We start from the raw sequence: 18,721 nt of genomic DNA on the forward strand, positions 1-18,721 counted from the left end.
CTGCACTTGGCCTGATCATAAAAATTCTAAAGTTTCTCTGCATTTTAAAATTTGTTTTGAGAATTCTTTTTTTGTTTGAGCTAGGGTTTTGCTCTGTCACCCAGGCTGGAGTGCAGTGGCATAATCTTGGCTCACTGCAACCTCTACCTACAGGGCTCAAGTAATCTACTCACCTCAGGCCTCCCGAATACCTGGGGCCATAGGCACATGCCACCACACCTGGCTAACTTTTCTGTTTTTTCATTGAGATAGAGTTTTGCCATGTTTCCCAGGCGGGTCTTGAACTCCTGAGCTCAACCAATACATCTGCCTTGGACTCCCAAAGTGCTGGGATTATAGACTTGAGCCACTGCGCTTGGCCTAAGAATTCTTTTAAACCTTGTGGATTGAAATTATTTGGGGTTTTAACTGCCATATTTTAGGATTTTCCTGTTTTTTCCATATCTTCTGATAATTGTCATGTTCAACATTTTCACTTCTTTATTCATGTTTATTACAATAGGTATATACATTTAGGCAATAATGTTATAACATCAAAAAACAAAACAAAAAAAAAAGGCTTTTCAACCCTTCCCCATTCAGTGTAATCATTGTATATCCTTCCAGACAATTTCTATACATATACAAATATTTATATGTGTACTTATATTTACACATTTTTTACACAAATGATATCACCCCATACATATTATTCAGTAATATTAAAAAATAAACTTCCATATTTTTGCAAATCATTCCTTATCACTTTATGCTGTGTAGTATTCTAATATTGGGATATATAATTTTTTTAACTAGTCATCTACTTATGGATATTTAGGCTTTTAGTTTTTTTGCTGTTGTAAATAATGATATAGTGAATATTCTTGGGTACATCTTTGTACATATTTAAAATTATATCTTGCCAGGTATGGTGGCTCACGCCTGTAATTCCAGAACTTTGGGAGGCCGAGGTGGGTGGATCACTTGAGGTCAAGAGTTCGATACTAGCTTGGTCAACATTGTGAAACCCCACCTCTACTAAAAATACGAAAGTTAGCCAAGTGTGGTGGTGGGTGCCTGTGATCCCAGCTATTCAGGAGGCTGAGATAGAAGAATCACTTGAACTCAGGAGGCAGAGGTTGCAGTGAGTCAAGATGGCACCACTGCACTGTAGCCTGGGCGACAGAGTGAGACTGTCTCAAAGAAAAAAAAAAAAAACTTACACACACACACACAACATATATATATCATATATCTGTAGTATAAATTCCGAAGGGAACAATTGTTGAACTAAAGAGTATGTACATTTAACAATTTGGTAGATAAATTGCCTAACTTAAAAACAATGCCAAACATCAGTAGTCTGTGAGAGAGGGGATCTCTGTATCTCTTTGACAGCACTAGCTAGTGTCATACTTTTAAAATATTTTTCAGCTTTTTGTTGATTAGCTTTTCTTTTATGACTGCATTTGAGGATTTTCACCATTATTATTGGCCATAATGTATGTTTTTAGTTACTGATTTGGTCATATGCTTTGCCCTTTTACGGAGCTCTTTATATATTTGTATATTAAGGAAAGGAGCCTCTTGTCATTTTTTTTAAAAGTTTTCCAATTGACAATTATATACACTTAGGAGGATATGTATTTTATTTTTCCTTGATACATACATAGTGTGTATTTATGGTAACATAACATAGTGTATATTTAAATTTTATACATTATTAAAAATAGCATATATTCAAAATAAACACTATTTTTATATATTTTGATACATGCTTACATTGTGTAATGATCGAATCAGGCTAAAGTATTTTCATCACCTCTTACCATTTCTTTGTGAGCCTCTTTTGTTAGACAAATTATTTTTGCTCATTTTTTGATTTTATTATTTTGCCCTTCAGAAGTTTTCATTTTTGTTGTTGAATATAGTCTTTTCATCTTCCATGGCTGAGGCGGGCAGTGGAGAACAATTCTGTGTTAGATTTAACAGGTCTTTATCATTGATTGTAGGGCTCATTTTTCCCTCCAGATTTTAGCATCTGAATGACATAAATCTCTAACTTATCATACTTTAACTTTTTTTCTTTTTCTTTTTTTTTCTTAAATTAGTTTGACCAGATGTCTTTAGGAAGAAAATGAATATACATAAATAATTTATCTTTTAAAATATAAATAATAGGTATTAGGACTCATAATGGAAGAAGAGGTATATCTTAATGATGACAACTAAAAAGATAAAATGGTCAGGTTGCTCATGACTGTAATCCCAGCACTTTGGTAGGCTGAGGCAGGTGGATCACGAGGTCAGGAGATTGAGACCATCCTGGCTAACATATGAAACCTCATCTCTACTAAAAATACAAAGAATTAGCTGGGCGTGGTGGCATGCGCCTGTAGTCCCAGCTATTCGGGAGGCTGAAGACTGAGGCAGGAGAATTGCTTGAACCTGGAAGGCAGAGGTTGCAGTGAGCTGAGATTGTGCCACTGCACTTCAGCCTGGGTGACAGAGCGAGACTTGGTCTAAAAAAAAAAAAAAATACCTGGGAGCAAATTACTCAAAAAATTTTTGAAACTCTATAGAAGAATAAGAAAGAGTATTCAAATCAATTCACATTTTTTGATAGGAAAAGTATTTGAATCAATTCGCATTTTTTGATAGGAAGGTATATATGAGACTCTTCTTCAAATATATATTTAAAGCTATACATTTTAAGTATTGCTTTAGCTGCATCCTGTAAATTTTGATATTTGTTTTCATTTTTATTCAGTTAAAAATCTTTTCTAATTTCCCTTTACATTTCATTTTTGTTATTTAGAGGTTTGAGGTTTAATTTCCAGATGTTTGTGGATTTCTCAGTTTTTAACTTAATTGATATCAAATTTATCAAATTCAATTCTGGTATGGTTAGAGAATATATAAATGCATTTTTTTATAAGACAGGGTCTTGCTGTGTTGCCCAGGCTGGTCTTGAACTTCTGGGCTTAAGCAGTCCATCCACCTCAGGCTCCCAAAGTGCTGGGATTACAGGCATGAGCACCTTGTCTGGCCTAGACAACATATTTTTATGACTTCAACCTATTTAAATTTAGTGAGATGTATTTTATGGCCCAGTATGTGGCCTGTCCTAGAGAATGTTTTAAAACAATATGTATCCTAGTATTGTTTGGTAGTGTTTTCTGTATATGCCACTTAGGTATAGTTGGTTGATAGTGTGGTTCAGGTGTTCTCTGTCTTTGCTGATTTTCTGTGTCATTATTCTATCACTTATTTAGAGTGGGACATCGAAATCTCCAAATATAATTGTTGAATTTTTAATTTTTCCCTTCAGTAATGTTAGTTACTACTTCATTATTTGGGGACTCTTTTTAGGTGCATATACAAGTATTATATCTTCCTGATATTTTGACTGTTTATTACTATGAAATGTCTTTCTTTATAGTCTTAAAGTTTGTTTTGTCTGATGTTAATATAGCCATTTTATCTCTCTTATGGTTACTGCTTCCATAGTATATTCTTTTTTTCTCCACCTTTTTACTTTCAGTTTTGAATGTAAGATGTATCTTTTGTTGACAGCATATAGTTGGAATTTGTGTTTTTGTTCTTTCTGGCAGTCACTGCCTTTCCATTGGACTACACCATTCATTTTTAATTAGGGATACAGTTGGATTTACATTTGCCATTTTGGTATCTGCTACACATATACACACTATATATATCTTTATATACATACATAAAAAGATATATATACATATATAAAGCAAGTATATGTGTATATATATACACACATATATAGTGTCATTTCACTGTGGCTTATATATATCATCATTTATATATATACATATATATCTTTATGTAGCTCGATAGATATCTCCTATCTTTTTGTTCCTCTGTGTTTCCTCTACTGCCTTTTGTGTTAAATAATCTTTAGTGTGCCATTTTAATTACTCCATTGATTTTTTTTTTACTGTATTTTTTAAAGATATTTTCTTTGTGGTTGCTCTCAGGATTATGCATTTTAACAGGCTGCTTATTATCAGTAAAATAAAGAAACTTTCTTCCAGTGTGGGTCCATTTTCTCTTCTTTATTGTATCACTATTATAATATACATCTATGTATGTTATAAACCCAGTCCAGTGTTTTGATCACTGCTTTATACATTCTTAGGTCTTTTAAAGGAGGGAAGAAATGAGAAAAACATGTTTATAGAGTCTTTTTAAAATTAACACACATATTTACCATTTCTGGTGCTCTTCAATTCTTTCTGTGTAGTTAAGTCTGATGTCTTTTCCTTTCAGCTTGATGGACTTCTTTTAGTGTTTCATGTTTAAAGGCAGATCTGCTAGCAAAAAAGATTGTCTCAATTTTGTGGTTGTCTGGGAATGTTTTTTCATTTTTGAAGGAAAGTTTTGCTGCCTTCTTGGTTGACAGATGTATCTTTTGGCTTTTTGAATACGTGATCTCACTGTCTTCTTGCCGCTTTTGTTTCTAACTGGAAGTTAGCCACTAATTTCTGCATATGCTGAATCATCATTCTTTTCCTGCTTTCAAGATTTTTCTCCTTGTGTTTGCTTTCAACAGTTTGACTGTGATGTATCCAGGTGTAGGTTGCTTTATATATTCCTACTTGGAATTCATCGTGGTTCTTAGATCTGTAGATTTATTTTCCTTAAAAAAATTAAATTTGGGTCCCGGCACGATGGTTCATGCCTATAATCCCAGTACTTTGAGAGGCCAAGGCAGGTGGATCACCTGAGGTGAGGAGTTTGAGACAGCCTAGCCAACATGGTGAAACTCCGTCTCTACAAAATACAAAAATTAGGCATAATGGCGGGTGCATGTAATCCCAGCTACTCAGGAGGCTGAGGCAGGAAAATCACTTGAACCCATGAGGCAGAGGTCACAGTGAGCTGAGATCGCACTGTTGCACTCCAGCCTGGGCAACAGAACAAGTAAAACAAAACAAAAGTAAATTTGGGAAGTTTTTGGCTAATATTTTATTAATTTTTATTTTCTGCTCTTTCTCTTCTGTCCTGGTACTAAAATGTGGGTAAACTGAATGTTGTTCCACACATATCTTTGAGGCTATATGTTCATTTTACTTCCATCTTTTTCTACTCTGTTTTTCAGAGGGGATGGTTTCTATTGATTTATCTTAAAAGTCACTCTTTTTCTTTTGCCATAAATCTGTTGAGCCCTTCTGATGAATTTTTTATTTCTGCTACTGTATTCTTAAACTTCAGGATTTCCGTTTGTTTCTTTTACTTAATTTCTGCATCTTTGTTGAGAATCTCTTATTTGTTGATTGTAGTTTTTCATAATTAAAAAACGTTAAAACATGAGTTTTTTACTTTACATATTTAACATGTGTATAATAGATACTTTATATAATATATTGTAACAACTATGGATTGTGATGATCCCATCCCCTCTTATTGTTACTGTTGTCATTTCACTATAGTTTATATATGATACAATCCTATTGAGAAAAAGAAATTTTATTTTGCACAAAAGATTATCTGGAAAAAGAGATATGCATGAATATCCAGGAAAATTCTGAAATGCAAGAATATTGAGAGGTGAATAGCTCTACAAGAAGTTGAACTTTTAAAAAAATATGTAAACTGTTGAAATGTTTTTTTAAAAATGAATTAATATTATGCTTTCAGAAGTTCAAAGATGAAATTATTACTGATATGGCTATAGGTGGAAAAGACGGGTTTTTTTTTTGCCTTTGTACCATCATACGCTGATGTAAAATCATAAGATCTTTCATGTATCATCTGGTCTCCACACTTCTTGTGAAGGAGTGTGTGCAAACTATTCTTGATAGATAGGAATCTAATATTTTAAGAACCTCCAGGGTAGGAAATTCCATACAATCTTTAGTCTGTTAACTATGCTCAGAATACTTACTATTGGGAAGTTTTCTTCTTGTGTATAGCCTATACTCTGTTTTTGTTTTCCATATGATTATATCTTTTTTGTTAGCTTTTCCCTGTCAATGGTAATCATGCTGATAATATTTAATCTGATTTTATACCCGTAATTGTTTCTATTGTAAATACTGTATACACTCAATACATGAGTATTTACAGTACGCATTGTTTTTGGCCACTAGAATTTTATGTTGAATTTATAAAATAGTTTCTTTAAGTTTCGGCTTGCCACTAGTTCTGTTTGTTTGTAAAGCCTGCCATTGTGTTTCTTCTCTCTTCACTTCATAGACTTTAACAAAGCCAATATGATTAGTGTTTGTAAGTAGTCTCTTAAGTTTTGTTTTTTCTAATCTTTTAGGTCTGTAATTCTCTGAATTTCCTTGAACATCCTGAATCTTTGAGGCTGTAGACTCCACATTTAGGCAATTATTCTTTATAAGGCCAAGGTTATTTCTACTTACCACTATTGTATTTTCCGAGTTTCAAACATAAAAACAAGTCAGTACGTTGGTCATTCAGTAATAACTTACTGTATTTAGAAAGAATTTTCACTTCAGTATTCATACCAATTTGCACATATTATATTTGTGTAGTATCTTTTCCTACCATAAATAATGCTTTGTTGTGCGTGTGTTTTATTGTAGGAATTGGATGGCATAAGTGATTAAGGTGATATTGAGGGTTTCTGAAGCCTATGAAAGGTAGAAACTCAACCATGATTTCTTTTTCAACTCTACAGCATTCCCTTCCTTGAAGTCTTCATTTTTACCTAGTCTCAGGTAATTTTAATACTTATTGTTCATAATCTTGAATAAATAAGTTTTTTCAAATATGAAGTCACTGTTTTTAGCTGCTGGAATTTTATATTGAATTTATATAATAGTTTCTTTAAGTTTTGTTATTCATATTTGGAAACTAGTTTTTTTCCTTGAGCAAACAATTTTAAGAGATGTATAAAGGTGTCATTATTAGACTGTAGTTTAACACACACAAAAATGTGTAATCTTATGTGAAATTTAACTGAGGGTTCTTTTCTTGGTTTAACACTTTTTCCCTTAATAGCATTTTTTACACCCTATCTTCAACACATATACACTCACATTAAATATCCTATAATTTTCAGAGAAGCTCTTTTAATACTAGGGAAAGTAAGACATGTTAGTCCAATTTAATGGTGTTTGCTATATAATTTTTAAAATGTGAAAAAGCATATCAGTTTCTGTACATCTGTACATGTTGCATGTTTGCCTGCACTAATATAAGGAAGCAGTCTTATAGATAATTCAGTAGTCACTTAAATTGGATATATTAGTATATAGACTTGGCTACTATGACAGGGGCTTATAAAGGTAGAAATATATTTATATTTACTTGAAAAGTCCATGTAAACTATCTTGAGATTATATGGAGGCTGCAGAATCATTATGTCCCAGGGCTCCTTTGTCTTGCTCTGCTATTCTTATATGTGATTTCTATATTGTGGGCCAGGATGGTTACCATTGTGTCTGCTAATAAGAAGAAAAAGAAAAGGGCATTCTCTTTACCTTTAAGAGGAGTTTTCTGTATATCACTTTCACTCATATCTCTTTGGCTCTAACTTTGTCACATGTCACAGCCAGCTGCAAAGGAGGCTGAGAAATAGCTCTTACCTAGGCAGCCATATGTTGCACTTAATATTTATTACTGGATAAGAAGGAGAGAACAGATTCTGGAGAGACAGCCAGCTATCTGTCACATTAAGATTTGAGTCATATTTATTTTCATTAAAAACAAAGTGCTGTTGACTTAAACAGTTAACTCTTTTGTTGTTGCTGTTCTGGAATGAGCCTTGGTTACTATATAGTACATATTAAAAATAACCATTAGTAATCTAGCCATAGTGGTATGTGCCCAACCCCATCTCATTTAATTAAAAAAAAACTTGGTGTTTAACATTTTGTTCATAAGTATACAGGGAAATTTGTTTTAAGAAGTTTTTTTTTAATATTTCTTTTATTATCTAAGACTACAGAAACTTCATAGTTTAAATATTAATGTTTGAATAATTGATATTGGCATAAAATGTAATGGATGCAACAACTAGATCTAACAGAATGTAGGATTCTGCTTTGTGTGGACTTTTTTTTTTCAATCTTTTCCCTTCACCCTCCTTGTTAAGATAAATTATAGCTGTTTCTTAAACTGTTTGAATTTCCTTAAATTTGAGTTTTAGTGTTTCTAAATACGGCTGTCTTCTTGATGTTACATTGTTTTACAAAATTGGTGATAAATATTTGGAATGCAGAATATACCTAGATTCTGTTTTATTTGAGAGGGACTTCAGTGTTGTGTAGAAATGCTTATTAACTTTGTCTTATTCAAATACTTATAAATTATTTTTCTGTGGTGAAAAAATAGGTTTTTCAAAGTTTTTAGATTTTTAAAGTTGTATTGCATAAAATGATTATTGTTAGCATGTAAATTTTCTGATTATTGTGTTAGCAGCTGTTGAAATAGATATTTGTTTAAACATCCTTTATTGTTAGCACTGATCAGAGAGACCATTTTGTCCCGTTACCATAATTATAAATGATGTAGGATATTTTGAAATAGTGGTACTTTAAAAAATAACATGGTTTACAAGATATGTTTTATAGATACAAAATGGTAGTTATATAGAGGAATATCTGAAGAGGTCTTTGTACCTAGACAAGAAATATTTTGTTTTTTAATAAGAGATGAAGTAGTTTCTGGTTAGATCAAAACTATACTTTTCAAGGATGAAAACAAACACAAAACAACTTCAGAAAAACAAATAGCAAAGTTGTTAAAGGTTCTGGTATTGATCATGGGTTTCATCTTACCAAATGATCCAGAGGCTGGTTGGTATTTATATTTGTAATGCTGATATTTTTAAGGTATAATTTCTTACGGACTGATACATAGGTTACAAATCTTAATATCCAAGTTAATGTAACAGGCATCCTCCAAAAAACAAAGTGCTTTGGATCAGAAGTAATTTGTGAATCTAGCTTTTTTCTTTTACCTGTTTTCTGAACAAGTTCCTTTGAGTGCTTCTCTTTTGGCTTACAAGTGAAGTTTCAGTTTAGATTGAATGGGTTCTGTTACAAAGTTGGGGGAAGAGGTATTATTGAATTTGTGAGAATATTTTAAGTTGGAAATTACTCTTTTTATACAAAAGACAATGATGATAAGGTTCCAAAGCTTGCCTGTTATAATCTGCTTTGATTCATATAGTTGAAGTTCTGCATTATTCAAAAAAGTTTATGGAAAATAATATTACTACCAAGCTCAGTACATAAAACAGAAACACAGGTTCTCTAAGTGAGAAATATTTATTTCTTTCATGCTTGAATGCAGATTAATTAAAGGTGATAGGTGGCACATGGATGTTCATGTACATTCTGAAAGGGAACTTGGTGCTTTAAAAAATTTTAGAGTGTATAGCACAAGTCTTCAAATCTGTTTTCATTTTAAAACTTACAGCCCTCTTTTTTGATGCAGGTGTATCATTAGCACTGACTGGTTTTACATTTATTAGCCATATTTAGGATTATTTTTAAATCTCCTATTGGAAATGGGAAAGTAGAGAGATTTTCCTGGTAAGGCTTTAAGAAAATGAAGGAAAGAAGGTAGTTTAAGAAGATATATTTCAACCCATGATAAAAAAGAATGGATGAGGAGAAATTCACTGAGATACGACTAACAGATAGAGATTGGAAAATAGAAAATGTGGAAAATGTCAGATCCTTCCACAGGAGAAAAGGGGATTCTTTGTCAGAAACTTCTCCCATGGTAGCCATGAGATGGAGTAGTCAGCTAAGGAGAGTTTGATTGCTTTGCCAAGCCAAGCAATGATGATAGAGAGGCTTACAAGGTAAGAGGGGAATTCAATGACTTAGGAAGTTCAACGGCTTCCTAACGTGTCAAGGGTCTTTTTAAGTCAGAAAATAGTATGATAAGGTAAAAAGTGCATTGAGTCTGGTAAGTCTGGTTTGAAACCCCAGTTTACTTCTTAGCTATGCATCCTTGGGTAAGCCCCAATTTGTCTGTTAAATGGGGCTATGCTGTTACTGTCTTGAGGGTTATTGTAAATATTAAGTAGGGTAATGTATTTAAAGGTGCCCAGCACGGTGTCTTACATCTAATAGGTCTCAGCACACATTAGTTGTCTTTCCTCTCCAGGTTTTCATAATGTCTGGATTTTAGAATACAGACATAAACCTATTAATTTGGAAAGACTTCATTAATTGTGTAAAACTTCCATAAAAAAGCTCAGCAAGCATTTTTCCCCAATTTTTATTTAATTTTTTTAATCAAAAAAATTTATTTATTTATTTATTTATTTTTGAGACGGAGTCTCATTCTGTCACCCAGGCTGGAGTACAATGGCAGGATCTCGGCTCACTGCAACCTCTGCCCCCTGGGTTCAAGCAATTCTCCTGCCTCAGCCTCTTGAGTAGCTGGGATTACAAGCACCTCCCACTGTGCCTGGCTAATTTTTGTATTTTTAGTAGAGATAGGGTTTCACCATGTTGATCAGGCTGGTCTTGAACTCCTGACCTCAAGATCTACCCGCCTCGGCCTCCCAAAGTGCTGGGATTACAGGTGTGAGCCACCATGCCCAGCTATTTCCTAATTTTTAATTGCACCTTATAGAACAAGCAAGCATTTTTAAGAGCCTTGTATATTTGATTAAAAATAAGTAGTAGTACCCAACTTGTCCATTTGTAATGCTTCTGTTAACTTTGTCTTCTGAGGACAAGCCTAAACAGTTCCCCAAGTTTGGGAAATAATTGTCAAAAATGTTTGTGTTAAAAACCTATGTGTTTAATTCCTTATTAAAAGCCCTGACCCAAAGCTGTTTACTCTGTTTCAACTTATAAATCTATACAGCTTAGTTTTTAATTACTTACACATAGTTGATTAGAAACATTAAATTAGAAGATAACCACAGGAAAAGTCAGCTATTTCTTCTGGTAGACAGGAGAAAAGTTATGGCAGATAATTAACGTTCTTTTTAAGTACCCCCTTTGCCACTAGGCTTAAATGACTAGGGATTACTTAAGCCACTACAGTTAGGCATTTACACAGCTGAAATGAGCGTGTATCAATAGGAAAGGATAGTAGATGTGTGTGGGGTTGGGAGTGGGAGTGGGGAGGGAAAATTTAATGGAAATAGAAGTTGTGTTGTGTCCCCCTAGATAACCCTGTAGCCAGTTTCTCTTGCAGAGGGATGGTGATGAGGGAAGAAAAAAAATCATGGAAGCGGCGGGGGGGTGGGGGGGGTGGGGGTGGAGGGGAAGAATGCAGAATTTGAAGTAATCTGTGAAAGGGAGATTTAGGAGAAATTGGCCCGAGTTGGTCTCCTTCCTTTCTCTTTCCTGCTCTGTTCTAGTTTTCAGCATTCTCTGCTCTGGGTAACTTGAAGTGCACAGGAAGGATTGCCTCCCATTCTTAGCTAAATTAGCCCTAGGACATCATTGTCCAGCCTATCTTGGTTCTTAACAGCTCTTCATTTTGTACCCTGTTGTGTCAGCTGCCTAAGGTCTCTTCACTTAAAAGATAAAGGGTCTTCACAGGGAGCTCAGAGTGGCTTATTACTCCACGTATTTTCTTTTCTCTCCAGTTGGACAGAGGTTCCTTGAAGCTGAAATTGTTTAGCTTTTTTTTTCCCCTTTCCAAATCAGTTTTTCATGTGAGTAGTATATTTAAAGGAAGCATTATTTCTTTCTTCCTCTCTTCGTATGATATCCCTAACCCCCGACTTTCCATTAATTATACACATATTTGGATCAGAAAGCAGTTGGCTTTTTGAGGAGTTAACAAGAAGAGACAGTTAATTATTCACATTTTAGTGTGGCTTGATTACCTCAGTTTTCTCTCTTTACACTTGGCTGATTCTCCCTAAAAATACTGAAATTAGAGGAGGGATATGACATGTGTTAGCTTTTGAGCGTGGGACCATTTGTCGTATTTGGATTTTTGAATATGCAGTGAGGCATATGAGAGCTTTGACAGAGACCACTTGAGTTTAAGTGGGAAGGGTTAAAACCATAATGGCATAGAAGGGAGGTGCAAGGACAATAAAAATGTATTTTTCCTACTTTATCTTTTTATTATTAAGTGTAGCTTTGTCCTGTTCCCTTTTTCTGTGGGCCTGGTAAAATTTCCTGGCCAGAGACAGGTTGAGGTATATGATAGAGGTATGACTCACTTTGTCTTTGAAACATATCTTAAAATAACACTAAGTCTTTGTTTTAAAATAAAGAAGAAAAACAAGACCTAGAGTCATTTGTGTTACTCATACCCTGTAGTTTGCTGTAACATTAAAGAAAGAAAAGATGTTGGTACATGAAAAAAGGAATAATAAAAAGTCAAAATTAGTCTTCTTCATGAAGATCCTTTCTTATTTTATTTTCCAAATTCCAGTTAAGTTTCTTTGCAGGAAAAAAAAAATTTATATATTTATGTGTGTGTGTGTGTGTGTGTGTGTGTGTGTGTATTTCTGTACATATATCTGTCTATATATAGACAGATATATTTCTCTTTTTCTCTCTCTCTCTGTGTGTATATATCTATATAGATATATCTATTATGTATTTGAAACATTAAATTAGAAGATGACCACAAGAAGAGATACAGATATATATTGATAGATCTATATAGATATATATATATATGTAGAGAGAAAGATATAGATAGATATATAGAGAGAGAGAAAAAAAAAAGAGAGAAGGAAATATATATATATATATATATAGAGAGAGAGAGAGAGAGAGAGAGAGAGAGAGAGAGAGAGAGAGAGAGGATCCTACTGTTTACCTAGTTCTCCTTGATTTTTTTCACTTAACATATCTTGGAGAACCAGCACATAAAGCTAACATCATTCCTTTTAATGGCTGCATGTATTCCATTGTATGGTTGGGTTATGATTAGTCTAACAAGTCCCCTGTCTATGGATGCTCTAGCTTGTTTCCAGTCTTTTCCCATTGAAGGGTTGTATCAGACGTCCTTATACTTACTTCTTTGGTGAACGTCTATGAATAAGCCATAAGGTTGTATACTATAATATCCCTAGCAGTGAGATTGCTGGATCAAGAGTACATACAGTTTTCATTTTGATAGATATTTCCAAAGATCAGTTTAAAACTTTGTCTTATTTAAAACCTTGTCTTCATTGATATTGGAGTCTGTTCTGGTATTCTGGGGAAATTTCAGGCTATTTCAAAAACAGTTTCCAAGCCAGACAGTTTAACTCCAAGTATGTGCTTTAATTTAGGGCCATAGGAATAAGGAACTGGTATGTAAAAAGGAAGAGAGATTTATTTTTCTTTGCATGTGGTCTGTTTATAGGTATATATTTGAAGAGGTCATTTGTTTTTCATTTGGAGTATTTCCACTTTCTCTTCAGTTTACTACTTCTGTATTTACTACTTCTGTATCGAGGTGTGTTATCTTCCTGTTCCAAGTCTCTCACTCTAGCACTTTCTGCCTCTTTTCCAAAATATTACCTGTCCCCAGAGTACTACTACTTCCTCAGTACTTATTGTTTTGGCTTGATGCTAGCCATAAGATTAGTTAAAAAACAAGTTACATAAAGTTACAGCAAAGGATACAGTCAACAAAGTTGAAGAGACAACCCATAAATAGGGGAAAATAGTTGCAAACTACCCATCTAATGAGGGATTAATAACCAGAATATATAAGGAGTTCAAACAACTCTATAGGAAAAAAAATTGAATAATTCAATCAAAAAATGAGCAAAAGATTTGAATAGACATTTCTCAAAAGAAGACATACAAATGGCAGACAGGCATATGCAAAGCGGTGCCCAACATCATTGATCATCGGAGAAATGCAGATCAAAACTACCGTGAGATGTCGTCTCACCCCAGTTAAAATGGCTCACATCCAAAAGACAGGCAATAACCAATGCTGGTGAGGATGTGGAGAAAAGGGAATTCTTGTATGCTGTTGGTGGGAATATAAATTAGTACAACTACGATGGAGAAAAGTTTGGAGGTTCCTCAAAAAACTAAAAATTGAGCTACCATGCGATCTAGCAATCCCACTGCTGGATATGTACCCCCAAAAAAGGAAATCAGTGTATTAAAGAGATACTTGCACTCCTATGTTTGTTGCAGCACTGTTTACAATAGCTGAGAATTGGAAGCCACCTTAGTGTCTGTCAGCAGATGAGTGGATGAAGAAAATGTGATACATATACACAATGGAGTAGCATTCAGCCATAAAAAAGAATGGGATCCAGTCATTTGCAACAACATGGATGAAACTGGAGAGCATTATGTTAAATGAAAGAAACCAGGCACAGAAAGACAAATGCATGTTCTCACTTCCTTGTGGGATCTAAAAATCAAAACAATTGAACTCATGGGCATAGAGAGTAGAAGGATAATTACTAGAGGCTGAGAAGGGGGAGGTGGGGTTGGTTAATGGGCACAAAAATAATAGAAAAAATGAAGAAGACCTACTATTCGATAGCACAATAGGATGACTGTAGTCAATAATAACTTGATTGTACATTTAAAAATAAAGTGTAATTGGGTTGTTTGTAACTCAAGGGGTAAATTCTTGAGGGGGTGGATACCCCGTTCTCCATGATTTGCTTATTTCACATTGCATGTCTGTTTCAGAACATCTCATGTACCCCATAAATATATATACTTATGTATATATGTACTCTCCCAAATTAAAAAATGTTTAGCATGACCTAATATGTACATAATAGTTAAAACTGTATTCCTATCGTATTGTGTCAATATATTATATATAAAAAACATAAAAATAGTTATTTTATATATTAAATGATTGTTTCTAAGTTTTCTTTAGTGATTTGCCTGATAGTGTTCTCTGTCAATTTATTCTTTATTGAATTCATCTCTTTATTTTTAAGGTATCTTAATAATTAAGGATATGAAGTCTTTGGCTGATGTTACAGATTTAAGGATTTCCAAAGAAATGGTCAGAATAATCAAATTTTAGCTTTAAGAGACTTGTTTCATTTAGTTTTAGAACAACTTACTTTCTAAGAAATGTAATAAATGAAATTTTTGAAGGAAGCAGTTATCTGGTGATATATTTAAGAACTTTGACCTTTATTTTTATTTATTTATTTTTGAGACAGGGTCTTGTTCTGTCACCCAGGTGAGTTGCAGGGGTACGATCACAGCTTACTGCAGCCTTGACCTCCAGGGCTTAAGTCATCCTCCTGCCTCAGCCTCCCAGGTAGCTGGGACCACAGATGTGCACCACCATGCCCAGTTAATTACTGTGTTTTTATTTTGCAGAGATGGGGTTTTGCCATGTTGCCCTGGCTGGTCTCAAAACTTCTGGGCTCAAGCAATACGCCTGCCTTGGCCTCCTAAAGTGTTGGAATTACAAGCGTGAGCTACCACACCCAGCAGTCTTTGACCTTTAGATTTTAAGTTTGCTACCTTAAGATTTTGAAAAGTGAAATCAGATGTTTTGTATAGATATCCTGTATGTATTCTAGGCTGATAATACCTGGTACCAGAGAAGACAAGATTAGCAAGTAGGAATTATACTTTTGTGTATTTTGCTGTTTATAAGATTTTTTGAGCTGTTCATTTTAGTAAAGGTTTCTCTGTTAATGATAACCTTAGCAAGTGAAAGAGTATTTTGATTTCGGTAGTGTCTTGGAATTTAACTTAGGTATTTGACTGCTGAAAACTATGATCAAAGTTGGTCATTGCTTATGTGATTAATTTGGGAAAGAAGTGACTAAACTGAAATATACATAATGTTTTCATTATGGTAATCACTGCTGTAGTGACTTTCTAGTATACCTTTGTTTACATTTTTTATTTCATCAAGATAAACTCCAAAATGTAGAATTCCTGGTTCAAAGATTATGTACATTTTTATGGCTTTTGATACATACTACCAAATTGCTTTTGAAAATAGTTGGTCTAATATATACTTTTATTATCAGTAGATGAGTGTTTTTATTTTTTTTAATACTAAAACATTGGATGTATTTTTTAAGAATCATCAGTTTGGTAGATGAAATATGATAGTGCTGTTTAATGGTAATTTCTTAGATTACTACTGTGACTCTTTTTTATATGTTGAATGACTATTTTTAAATTTTCTTTAATGATTTGCTTGATAATGTTCTCTGTCAGTTTATTCCTTATTGAATTCATCTATTTATTTTATTTTTAAGACATTTTAATATTTTATTAATATATTAAAGAATATGGATCCCTTGACTGATGTTACAAATACTTTTCCCCCATTTGCTTTTATGTCAGGTTTATTTTTCAATAATAAAGTAGTTAGGATTTTATGCCTTTATATCAAAATGAAAATTTGTGTTTTATTCTACCAGCCTTTGAAAACAGATCTTGATATTATAGTTTTAAAATTGGAGGCAGTTCCAAAGTACATGAATAAAATCTTTCTATTTGAATGTTCAAATTCTTAATTTGAAAATTTTAAAAATTAAGTAGTCATATAAAACTAATTTAATATGTTTTGTTGCCAAACTTGGTCTTTCTAGGCAGTTATACTTAAGCATGAACATTGACGACAAACTGGAAGGATTGTTTCTTAAATGTGGCGGCATAGACGAAATGCAGTCTTCCAGGACAATGGTTGTAATGGGTGGAGTGTCTGGCCAGTCTACTGTGTCTGGAGAGCTACAGGATTCAGTACTTCAAGATCGGACTATGCCTCACCAGGAGATCCTTGCTGCAGATGAGGTGTTACAAGAAAGTGAAATGAGACAACAGGATATGATATCACATGATGAACTCATGGTCCATGAGGAAACAGTGAAAAATGATGAAGAGCAGATGGAAACACATGAAAGACTTCCTCAAGGACTACAATATGCACTTAATGTCCCTGTAAGTAATTCCTTTATAAGATACTAAACTTAGAAACATAATTTCTTGTTAAGTAATACTGCAAGTTATCAAAGAAATTTCAGAAAATGTTTCAGGGCTAGTGTTCTTGAATAGATATACTAAAATATTGACATAAATCCTATTTGAAAGGCAAAATTAAGTTCTTGTATTATTTTGGAAGCTTATCTCTTTCAGGATAACAATATTTCTCTGTCAGGATTACTTTAGTATTAAATTTTATGTGCTTAATTTTTAAAGATATTTTATTTCTAGTTTCTCCTTAAAGAGTAAAACATTTGGATGTTCAACATAACTAGAAAAAGATCACACATTCACGGGTTTTTCCTTCAAATTCTATAATTCCTGGAAATTTCTGCCTTCTTAAAGTTTTCTAATATGCTCCTATTCTCCTTTCTTTCTGTATTCTCCACTTGCTTGATCTGTTTATCTTTTTAAAGTATATTAGCTCTTTATTCCTTTCATCTACCCCAGACATCATTTAAGATGTTTTTAAGCACCTATATCTTTTTCCTTCTTCTACCTTTATTTTTACCCAGTAATCAGTGAAACCACAACCATCATGTAATTCTTGTGTCTTCTTTCTATGATATTAAACCTGGGTTCCTTTCAGTTCATCTAACATGCACTTTTTCTTTTGGTTTAGGACTTTAATGTATTCTGCCTGAAATACTACCTTGCCAAAATTAAACAGTACAACACCACCATTTCCTCAATAATACTCCACACCTGTTTTATGACTCTAGATAGTGCTCCATCATCATCAGCCTGTCACTTCTCTTGACTCTGTTGAGTCCCTCTGATAGAGACTTCTGATTACTTGTACAGTGTTCCTCTGAGAGATTGTAGACTCTGTAAGGGCAGGAGTTTTGTCTTATTTTTCACTGTAGTCCAGGTGTTGGCAATGGTGTGAATGAATGGATAACTACTTATAGTTGTGCTCTGATTTATATGTTCACCAGCTTTTACCTAGTCCATTACAATCTTTTTCCTCTTTGGCCTGTTGATGTGATGGATTACATTAATTGATTTTTGAATGTGGAAGCAACTTTCATACTAGAATAAATCCTGCTTATTTGTGGTGTATAGTTCTTTTTAGACATGGTTGGATTTGATTTGATAACATTTTGAGAATTTTTACATTTGTGTTCATGGGAAAAATTATTGGTCTGTAGTTTTCTTGATGTCTTTGTCTGTTTTTGGTATTAGGATAATGCTAGTCTCATAGGATGAATTAGCAAGTATTCCCTCTGCTTATATTTTCTGAAAGAGATTGTAGAGAACTGATATAAATTCTTTTTAAAATGTTTGCTGGAATTCACCAGTGAACCCTTTTAGGTCTGGTGCTTTCTGTTTTGGAAGGTTATTGTTGATTCAATTTCTTTTATAAATACAAGTCTCTTCAGATTAATTTTTCTTGTGTGAGTTTTGACACATTGTGTCTTCCAAGGAATTGGTCCATTTTGATATAGTTGTCAAATTTGTGGGAACAAAGTTTATAGTATTCTTTTATTATCCTTTTAATGTCCACGGGTTTATAGTGGTGTCCCGTCTTTCATTTCTGATTACTAATTTGTGTTTTCTCTTTTTTCTTAGCATTTTCTTAAAAAAAAAAAAAATTACTCTCTTAACAATTCCCTTTTTTTTGGTGAAGGGGTGTTATTTATTGAGTTAAATCATACAGGATTTTTGTGTGTGTCTGTAATTGATGTACATTTTGATTTTTAAAAAGACACTGTTTGCCTTATATCACGACAAAGCAGATTTACATACAACTATTGATTGCAGAAAAACAAAGTTTCTATGTGATCTAAACAGAGGTACTCTTTTCCTTGATCATAAGAAAATGCAGTCTTTTTAGAAGGTAAAGCTATTAAGATTACAGAAGC

At 33.5% G+C, this 18,721-nt stretch overlaps 1 protein-coding gene across 5 annotated transcripts in view; it reads left to right on the forward strand.

The window, feature by feature from the left end:
• Positions 1–18,721, forward strand: part of ZNF148 (zinc finger protein 148) — a 154,149-nt gene that overhangs the window by 45,961 nt on the left and 89,467 nt on the right. For 4 of the 5 annotated variants that reach the window (XM_021673987.2, XM_012473870.2, XM_012473871.3 and 1 more), the window contains 2 exons: positions 6,564–6,698; positions 16,466–16,814. In XM_021673987.2, the coding sequence (XP_021529662.1) occupies positions 16,482–16,814 (333 nt within the window). In that variant the 5' untranslated portion in view covers positions 6,564–6,698; positions 16,466–16,481. Of the gene's footprint in view, positions 1–6,563; positions 6,699–15,237; positions 15,327–16,465; positions 16,815–18,721 lie in introns of those variants that run through there. The other variant, XM_064362124.1, reaches the window with a different exon arrangement.

This window comes from Aotus nancymaae, unplaced genomic scaffold (genome assembly GCF_030222135.1).
Source record: "Aotus nancymaae isolate 86718 unplaced genomic scaffold, 86718_ANA_hifiasm-v0.15.2.pri h1tg000046l, whole genome shotgun sequence".
NCBI classification, from domain to species: Eukaryota; Metazoa; Chordata; class Mammalia; order Primates; family Aotidae; genus Aotus; species Aotus nancymaae.